This window comes from Pygocentrus nattereri, chromosome 14, assembly GCF_015220715.1.
Source record: "Pygocentrus nattereri isolate fPygNat1 chromosome 14, fPygNat1.pri, whole genome shotgun sequence".
Lineage (NCBI taxonomy): Eukaryota > Metazoa > Chordata > Actinopteri > Characiformes > Serrasalmidae > Pygocentrus > Pygocentrus nattereri.
This window is the reverse complement of record NC_051224.1, coordinates 27,916,328-27,926,356: the sequence shown is the minus strand read 5'-3', so window position 1 is coordinate 27,926,356 and position 10,029 is coordinate 27,916,328. Positions and strand designations below refer to the sequence as shown.

General features: G+C 38.1%; 1 protein-coding gene across 5 annotated transcripts; it reads left to right on the top strand.

Moving 5' to 3' along the window:
• Window positions 1–2,113: 2,113 nt before the first annotated feature.
• Window positions 2,114–7,988, top strand: cant1a (calcium activated nucleotidase 1a). 5 transcript variants are annotated; one of them, XM_037544542.1, is made up of 4 exons: window positions 2,114–2,228; window positions 3,572–4,237; window positions 4,444–4,647; window positions 7,161–7,988. In XM_037544542.1, exons 2-4 carry the CDS (start codon window positions 3,598–3,600, stop codon window positions 7,529–7,531), a joined length of 1,215 nt encoding a protein of 404 aa, XP_037400439.1. In that variant the 5' UTR covers window positions 2,114–2,228; window positions 3,572–3,597; the 3' UTR covers window positions 7,532–7,988. The 5 variants fall into 5 exon arrangements, with proteins under 5 accessions (XP_037400439.1, XP_017572495.1, XP_017572494.1 ...); XM_017717006.2 differs by lacking the exon at window positions 2,114–2,228 and adding an exon at window positions 2,237–2,352 and having other exon boundaries at window positions 3,575–4,237; XM_017717005.2 differs by lacking the exon at window positions 2,114–2,228 and adding an exon at window positions 2,243–2,352.
• Window positions 7,989–10,029: the final 2,041 nt, after the last annotated feature.

Sequence of the window (10,029 nt, the reverse complement as noted above, 5' to 3'; positions counted from 1 at the left end):
AACTGTCTTAGGAAGAACATTTGCTGTGCTCTCTTGGCAATGTTGGCACTCCTCTTTTTTTTAATGTACATATTTTTATTTGACCATTTTAACTGCTGTCACTGGCTTGTCACTTGCTGTCACACTGAAAACAGAACATCCTTTTGTGGTTTGTTATTCAAACAGGCTGTGTGCTGTACGTGAGAGAAAATTAAAAAACGATATTCTGTCGCTAACTTTAATTCTAACTTTAGCTCTTGAGTTTGAATGTAAATACAGCTGAAATCACAGCACAGCTATTGTCTTTAAATGATGTGTGTGGTGATTATTATGTGCATTGTAATTAAAAATCTGAATTTTATCAGTGCAGAAAAGCAGCTTGAAAATGGCTTGGAAGTGACTGTTGACTAACGTAATCATAATGGTCGGGTTTCAGTCACTCTTTTCAGTCACACTTTTCATACTCTTCACGTTGTCTGATAACAAACAGGTATACTTGTAAAAAAAACCTCTAGGTAGGATATTTTGATAGGCTAAAACTCCTTATAAATATGCGCTACAGTAGAACATTTCGATAACATAGCACAACTTGTCTGAGCACCGGCGCAGCCCGTCTGTTTCGTGTAGCATAGTGCCATCAGATTGATACGCAGTAGCTTTAGCTCGCATGTAGCAGCATTAGCATTATAGCTCTTTACGACCTCGCAATTCAGAGGATCCAGTGGTATTCGGGAGAAGAATGTACACAGGACAAAACGTGTCGGGTTCTGAACATTTGTGTTTAACACAGAGGGCGACAGAGGCGACTTTTCGAAAACCCTATTCATTCTGGCCTTAGAGAAATGGGGCTAATATGTTCCTAATATGGGCATAATGAGGACTACAGGATGACGCAGGATTGCAGTGGTCTATACCAGGGTTGGCATCCAAGATGTCAAGAAGAGCCATTTTGTCCTTTCAATAAAAATTTAACCACCTTGGGAGCCACATGTCTATTTTACCATCTTGTAAATATGTCTCAATGTACTACCGTCCTAGTATAGGCTAAGAAACGTAATATAAATGAAAACACAGGCTTACTTTGCTCTGCTTTAGCTCTGTTATAGCTCTGTTGTTCTTGCATCTCTGGCAAGAAACTTTTCTTCAAATGTAGAACAATTACTTGAAAAAAATGTCTCTCAACGTTTAACTTTTACGAGGCTGAAGTCAGCTTCTCATTCTCAGGCTTCTTGTTAGATTTTTTCTGTTCCACCTCAAACAGTGCCGGAGGCGCCAGAATGTAACTGCTGCACATTTGGCGTTGGAGTTTCTCTTCGCAGATTAAACGTATCAGGAAAACAGATTATATTTGTATGATTATAAATACAAATAAGTCCATTCGTCTCTAAATGATCCATGGTCGTCTTAAATCTTTCCCTTCGCCTCTTTGGTGAATTAGCAGTTATACATACTGTAGTTTTCAGTCATTTATCGATCAACAGAGCTTTATTTTACTCCAAAGGGGGATTATTTTAGTTTTACCTAAAAATCTAATTGTGCTGTGGAGCCGCAACAGGGCGGTAAAAGAGCCAAGTTTTACTGACCCCTTTCTTTTACTATGTACTGATTCGCTACATATAGAACCAGTGAGCAAATCCGAGAGCGAAAGTAGGTTCGTGCGTTTTCAGTGCTCCTCAGAGCGTGTTGTCTCCAAGGCTGCAATTGGGACTATTGGGACCAGTTTTGGCATAACATTGACTGAATGAAATAAACCGCGACTGCAGAGAGTTAATACAGACAGGGGTGGAGCTTCTTGATAGGTAGATTATGTTGAACTGTAAATCAAGTTCAATTTATGAAAAACCACAATGTTGCAGTAATCTTGGTTGCGCATTAGTAACCACATCTTTTATTCTTCTTTAGGCCATTTCTGTCATTTTTGCTTGCTTGTAAATTCTAAACTAGATGGCAAGGGAAAATGTTTTAGGTTAATGCCCAAAATACTTCTGGCAGAGGGATCTGTGCAAAACCGCTTGTGTTTCAGAACGTTCTTTATTTTCATTTTATTTTATTTAGTTATTTATTTATTTTTTACATGTTGAAGTCAGCTAGTACAACTATCAAGTGTAAGGTGTAGGCAAAGGGTAGGGTGCTATGTCACAATGAAAGATCGCACACAAAAGGAATTCAACATGAAGACTTCTTTTTTTATCTTTTAGGGAGTCACTGGTTATGCGCAAATGCTGCGCAGCAATGGTCGTGGAAAACTGGTTAGTATTTCAGCTCCTAGATTGCGGAAGTATTTATATCGACGCGTTAGGACGTGATACCGCAGTGAATCCAACATCAAAATACTAAAGCATTATTTCCACCCTAACGGTCCGTTTTCACAGAGTAAGTTAGCTAGCTACATCAGCTGCAGAGGGCTTTTGGACTGCTCACGGTGGACCGGCTCATTACGATGATGCGTAATGTTTTAATCTCGATTGCTCTTCCCAAGGCAGTCAGTCGCTCTTCCTGATTTGAAAGGCTTCGCCTGTGAGAGCCTAATCAATTGGTTTAGATTTACATAGAATTATTCATGTGTGACTGATGTAACATTATATGACGAAAGTTAATAGAACAATTTAGTGTACATGATGTAGATAACTGCACAAGTGCTGCCTCAACATTACTCTCAGTTATCAGCTGATGTACACAGGCTCAGTTCTGAATAGCATTCTATCTGACATCCTACATATGATATTTTAGCAATGGTTCAAGCCCTCTGAACTTATTCCAGGCTGTCACTACTGGCATTGCAAGTAACAGGAAAGCATGCATTTTACATATGTGGTGCTTTTTAAATGAATCGGGTAGTCGCTGCTCCTTTTAAGTCTTTCATTCAATATCTAAACAGCACTCTGTTAAATGCATATTTTTCAGGTACATTATAGTAGAATAATGTAAAGAGACTTCAAACAGCTGAATTCTTTACCCCTCAGCATTCCTCTTCCTTAAATAGCCCAGATTTAACTATGCACAAAGTGATCCAATATTAAAAATGAATGCAATAGTTTGAGAAGGGATTATCTACAGACAACAATTTCATCCTTATCTTCTTAGTAAAAGGGTTGGGCTGTAGTGAAAGATTTTTGCCATTGCAATGTCCTGCCTTACCTGTTCTTGCGATAACCTTCCTGTTCTGGCTGCATTTGTATTGGCTGTCAAGCCACTCCTTAGTGTCAACAGTGTGCTTTCATCAGAGAAGGTCCTGCTCTCTCAGTGCTCCTCAAAGTGGGACACGTAGTAGCAGGATATGTGACTGCTTCGTGTATGTGGTAGGAATCAGGATATACGCAAAACTGTGGTAACATGTTAAGGTTGTTTATGGGGCTGTATTATTTTGTTTGTGGAATAGGATTTGTGTTAAACATCTTTTGATTTTAAATAAGAGATTTTGTTCTTACTAACAAAAATAAGTGGTGGTAATGCTGAATTATGATACTAATCAGTCACCTTGCTTTGAAGCCTAGGAAGGCAGTCCTGCATATTCTAAAAAAATACTATTAGAGATCCAGTAATCCTTATTATTTTTAAATATTTTGCCTAATGCTGTCCTCTTCTGTCTCAGTAGGTCTGGCTGCCTCTCATTCCCCCATGCCTGTTTCTCCAGGCTATGCCCGTCTGGACCAAAATGAGCCCATGAACTCTTTGCGCATCTCAGTAGGAGGACTTCCAATGCTGACCTCCATGACCAACCCCACAGACCCCCGCTTCCGCATCAAATGGAGAGCCATCATCCTTGTAGTGACTATAATAACTCTTGTCCTCCTTATCTACATGCACTTGGCACCTATTCGCTCACAGCCAAATGGCAGATATGGTTGGAGGTTAAACCACCCAGAGGCTGTGGGTGAGGATCAGTACAATGACACTTACCCCCTTAGTCCTCCTGAGCGCACCTCCCAGGGCACACGTTACCGCATTGGGGTCATTGCTGACTTGGACACACACTCAAGCATTGAGAATAAGCTGACCTGGTTCAGCTACATGCGGAAGGGCTACCTACTAGTGTCGGAAAGTGGAGACAAAGTGGCAGTAGAGTGGGACCCAGAAAGAGTGGTGCTGGAGAGCCATCTAGCTGAGAAGGGGCGAGGCATGGAGCTTTCAGAGTTGGTAGCTTTTAATGGGAAGTTGTATAGCGTGGATGATCGTACAGGTGTGGTATACAACATAGATGGAAATAAGGCAGTGCCTTGGGTTATACTGCCAGATGGTGATGGCTCTGTCTCTAAAGGTCAGTATCTGTCTAACTGTTGATGCAGCAATTAGAGTGCGTTTAAATTTGTATTGAATTGGATTTTTCATTGTTACCCATCTTATGTTCAGATTGAAATTTTTCTGCAAGTCCTTCGTAATTGTTTTATATTTCAGCTGACTGCAGTTTAAGTGGTTAGATCCATGTCACACTAGTGAAGTGCCTTAATGTTCTCATTCTGTTAGGTTTTAAGGCAGAGTGGCTTGCTGTAAAGGACGACCACCTGTATGTGGGTGGTCTTGGAAAAGAGTGGACCACCACTACAGGAGAAGTGGTCAACAACAATCCTGAATGGGTGAAAGTGGTGGGCTTCCGTGGAGATGTGCAGCACCAGAACTGGGTTTCCAAGTACAACTCTCTCCGCAGTGCAGCTGGAATCAGTCCCCCAGGTGAATAAGAATGGTCTTAAATATCTTTTAATCACTTCAGTTCCATTTACATATTGGATTAATAGCTGATAATTGGCATGATTTTAAATTTGACCAAAATTTGTTGTATTTCCAGAGGGGCAGAATATGTAAGCAGTGCTGTGCTAAAATGTTTGCATTTTACTAAACTTGATACCCTGTAGAAATAAATGTTTTATCTGCCTGTAATGCTTTTCCAGGTAGCTGTTCTCCAGATTACTTCATTTAATACATGTTTATGTATCAGCAATCGTATCACGTGATTTTACATTAAAAATGTCCTATTGACCCACAGTTCAATTCATTTAAAGTTTGCTTTATTATTTATTTATTTGTTTTAAACATTATTAAATGAATGCTGTTGTGGATTACATTTAAGTTTCTTCTTAAGTTCTGTTCTAGTTTAACACTAAATTAACACAAATTTTTGTTTAGCTTCAATTTCTGTTCAGTTAAATCAGCAACAGTAGTACAGTGGTGCTTGAAAGTTTGCAAACCCTTTAGAAATTTCTATATTTCTGCATAAATATTACCTAAAACATCATCAGATATTCACACGTCCTAAAAGTAGATAAAGAAAATACAGTTAAACAAATGACACAAAAATATTATACTTGGTCATTTGTTTATTGAGGAAAATGATCCAATATTACATATTTGTGAGTGGCAAAAGTATGTAAACCTTTGCTTTCTGTATCTGGTGTGACCCCCCCCCCCCTGTGCAGCAATCACAGAACAGCTTCAACTCTGGGATGTTGGTGGGTTTCCTCACATTAACATCTCACTTCATGTCCCTCCACAACATTTCGATGGGATTAAGGTCAGGACTTTGACTTGGCCATTCCAAAACATTCTTCTTTCACCATTCTTTGGTAAAACGACTTGTGTGCTTAGGGTCATTGTCTTGCTGCATGACCCAACTTCTCTTGAGATTCAGTTCATGGACAGATGTCCTGACATTTTCCTTTAGAATTCTCTGATCTAATTCAGAATTCATTGTTCCATCAATGATGGCAAGCTGTCCTGGCCTAGATGCAGCAAAACAGGATCAAACCATGATACTACCACCACCACCATGTTCCCAGGTTGGATAATGTTCTTATGCAGGAATGCAGTGTTTTCCTTTCTCCAAACATAGAACTTTTTGGTTTAAATGAAAAGCGTTATTTTGGCCTCATCCATCTACAAAACATTCTTCCAATCGCCTTCTGGCTTGTCCATGTGATCTTTAGCAAACTGCAGACGAGCAGCAATGTTTTTTTGAAGAGCAGTGGCTTTCTCCTTGCAACCCTGCCATGCACACCATTGTTGTTCAGTGTTCTCCTGATGGTGGACTCATGAACATTAACATTAGCCAATGTGAGAGAGGCCTTCAGTTGCTTAGAAGTTACCCTGGGGTCCTTTGTGACCTTGCTGACTATTGCTCTTGGTCTTTGTTGGTCGACCACTCCTGGGGAGGGAAATCTTGAATTTCCACCATTTGTACACAATCTGACGGTGGATTGGTGGAGTCCAAACTCTTTAGAGATGGTTTTGTAACCTTTTCCAGCCTGATGAGCATCAACAACTGAGGTCCTCAGAAATCTCCTTTGTTCAGGCCATGATACACATCCATAAACATGTGTTGTGAAAAGCAAACTTTCATAGATCCCTGTTCTTTAAATAAAACAGGTTGCCCACTCACACCTGATTGTCATCCCATTGATTGAAAACACCAGACTCTAATTTCACCTTCAAATTAACTGCTAATCCTACAGGTTCACATATTCAGTCGTTTTCCTCAATTAACAAATGACCAAGTATATTTTTGTGTCATTTGTTTAACTGGGTTCTCTTTATCCACTTCTAGAACTTGTGTGAAAATGTGATGATGTTTTAGGTCATATTTATGAAGAAATATAGAAAATTCTAAAGGGTTCACAAACTTTCAAGCACCACGGTATAATTCTTATATTTTTGTAATTGCAGGCATGTGACACATTCACATTTGGTGCAAAAGAGCAAAGCATTGGTTTTACTAGAATTAGTGCTTTTGAAATAAGTATATAGTAATTTGTTGTACTTTTAGAATATGGAATATCGGAAAATTGGGTGGACAGTTTTAGCTTTACAAACACAGGAAGAGTTTTGTCCTCTGTTTCTGCCTTTTTCACAAGTGGTCACCAGTTTTCTTCCTGGAGGTCTGTGGTTATGCAGAGTTTAGTTCCATCTGCATCGTTCATGCTGCATTTTTTTTTTTTTTTTACTTTTTTCTGTTTTGTCCCATTGACTAAAAAGCTTTTCCCAAGTGAATGAATTTGATCTTTACTCAGAAGGTTTAGAATCTGCACTTTGGACAGAATTTATCTCCACTTGTTTTAATGAAGTAAAGGTTAAATGCTCAGATAAAAAAAAAAAACTAGAAAATTATTTTTGGGCAGTTGTTCATCCATGTTTCACAAAGACTCAACTGTCTTTTTTCCTTGTGTTTATGTTTACTGTCATGCTCACGTAAGGCTATCTCATCCATGAGTCGGCCGCCTGGAGTGATACTCTGCAGCGCTGGTTTTTCCTGCCGCGTCGTGCTAGCACAGAGCGCTATGATGAAACGGAAGATGAACGGCGTGCCACGAACCTGATGCTCTGCTGCACTGCAGACTTCACAGATATTGTAGTAAGCCAAGTGGGACCCTTAAATCCCACCCATGGCTTCTCCTCTTTTAAGTTTATCCCAAACACGGATGACCAGATCATAGTTGCCCTGAAATCTGAAGAAGATGCTGGGAAGATAGCAACCTACATCTTGGCTTTCACTCTTGATGGCCGTGTATTGCTTCCTGAAACAAAGATTGGTGATGTGAAATATGAAGGACTTGAGTTCATTTAGTGCCAAAAGAATGATCCAGAAAAATCAGTTTAGATGTTTCCTTTTTTACTTTTGTGTGATAGGGCCTTTTTGGACATTAAACATGTGAGCTGAAGGTGTGACTTCAGTTTCACTCATGTCTTGTAAAAAGTGGGGTTGGGGTTATTTATTTAGAGACAGAATAAAAAGGCGCACTGTTCAACTCGTCAGTGAGCGTCTCCTCAGAGGATGTGCCAAGAACTCTGGAAGTTTATTGTTTTTATAGTTAGATGCTACTCACTGCTTTTGTGCTCTCATGCTAGTAAAATACTGATTTGTGAAATGAATGTAATTGAGTTGAATTGAACACAAAATGCAGTCAAAGTCTTGCACATACAGATACATATACTTCTAAAGATGTTTGTACTGTACCAAATATGATTGTGCTGAATGTCGTTTTTTACATGAAAGAATCTAAACACTTATCTAATCTCCTGTTTGTCTGTATCTTGTGTGTGTCTTGTCATTTTGTGTCACATAAAAGACAAGCTTCTACTCTCGTTTACCAGTTTGGCTGAAAGTACAGTACTATGCAAATGTCACAAAACATCCTTCATTTGTTTCATTTATTTTTCTCTTGCCAATCAGTTGAGTTTCTGTACATTTGAATTAAAGGTATTTATTAAATCCATCCATCCATTCCTCTTCTAAGCTGATTATCCTTCTGGGTCAGAGGGTGCTGGAGCCTATGTTCATGGGCAAAGGGCAGGAAACACCCTGGATGAGTCATTTATTAAATCTTACAACCAAATTCATTCACTGTAAATTTAAACTGTGTATAACTATGCTAAATTGTTTGTTTGAGGACCAGAACTGCCATATCACTCACTACCAAAAAGTTAGAAATTTTGTGCAGAAGAAAATGTACGTCAATATTAATGCTAAACAGTGAAAAACGTACACTATGTTCAGAAGTTTTGAATTGATATTTTCAATAATATAAAACCAATTTGGTTGCAGACAAGGGTATAAGATAATTCTAATATGTTAGTCCTGTGCAACGTCAAAGCTTTCAAATAAAGAAGAAATGGCAGTTGTGTCCAGAATGATGACTGGACCTGAAGAGAATTCTACAATGACTGAGAAATTAAGAGAAGTTAGATACAGAATATGAGCTTTTATTTCTACATATTTTCTAAATATTGGAACCCTATCATTGTACGTTTCTCACTTTATGTAGTCCTCAGTCTGGAACATGATTTTAGCTCCTGAATGTCAAGTGAGTGTAAGTTGGGACAAATTATAACTTGATTCTGTCTCAAAAAAAGTCAAAAATTAAAATCTGAAATGACTAAAATGAAAAAACAAGCCTAATCCACTTTAAAAATGAAAACAAATGAGAAAATACCACTGAGAAAAATTGTAAAGACACTACAGGGGGAGTAAGCAATTTGCAATAAGCTGGTCATACAAGCAAGACATCACTACACTACTAAAGGCAGTCCCTTTAAAACCAAATTACTTATGTACTGCATAATTCATAGAACTGCAGTGAGTTCTTTGTTCATCCAGCCTCTATTAGCATAGAAATTAAAGTTTGTTCTGTGCTATTCTCCCATTCTTCAGCTAAAATAAATTAAAACTCATATGTCAAAGGTGTGATCAATCACAAAACAGATTCTAGATTCTGTCACCAATGCAAATAATGAAATTAAACACAAACAGATTAGTGGTGTTAATGAGTATGTAACTGAGTAAATAGCAGTTCCTTTTCCTCCAAGATTTTACTTAAATGCTTAACTGAGTAAATATAACTAGTTAGCAGTGCTGTTTATCTATTACAATTCAGTTAGATTAGCAAAGTAAAGCAAAGAATTTTAAAGTTACTTAAACAATCTAGGGGTGGCACTCTTTGCACAGTTGATAAATATAAATGTAAAGCAGGGATGCCGAACAGTTTTGTCTCATGGGCCAAAGTGCACAATCCTCTATTAGGCTGCAGTGGTTAGCTCCAACACTAATCTTACACATCCGTTTTAAGCAATGAGGATCTTCAGGGAAATCTGAATATTAGAGCCAGGTATGTTGGATCACAACTCTCCAGAACAGTAGATCTCCAGAAGTAGTGAGCACCCTGCTTTAGAATAATGGACATAGAGAATTTTAGTATTGTTTTGGAAGATCATTCCTGTATTTAGTGGGAAATAGATCAGTTTTAGATTTGAACATAGGCAAAGTTATTCAAATATATGAATATATAAACTCATAATTTATTGTAATACTCAAAATATGAACCATGCAGTTTGGATAATAAAAATAAATCTTTGTCTATAAAATAGGAAATTTAAAATGAATATGTCTATATTATACAGTATTATATAAACTTGGGCAACATGGAATAGCACAGAAGGTTGGGACACTAGTAGCTGTGGTTATATCTGACATTTACCAAAATCTAAACAAAGCTACAAATGGAAATATTTCACAATGAAGGTAATGATGATACTTGAGTAACAGAAGACAAGTAAATAAAACCAGTC

What these genes read in the sequence shown, in the direction of transcription:
- cant1a (XM_037544542.1), top strand. Translation starts at nt 3,598, where the DNA reads ATGCCTGTTTCTCCAGGCTATGCCCGTCTGGACCAAAATGAGCCCATG. An exon ending in TGATGGCTCTGTCTCTAAAG is followed by an intron (nt 4,238 to 4,443) that starts GTCAGTATCTGT and finishes TCATTCTGTTAG; the next exon opens with GTTTTAAGGCAGAGTGGCTT. An exon ending in AGCTGGAATCAGTCCCCCAG is followed by an intron (nt 4,648 to 7,160) that starts GTGAATAAGAAT and finishes TGCTCACGTAAG; the next exon opens with GCTATCTCATCCATGAGTCG.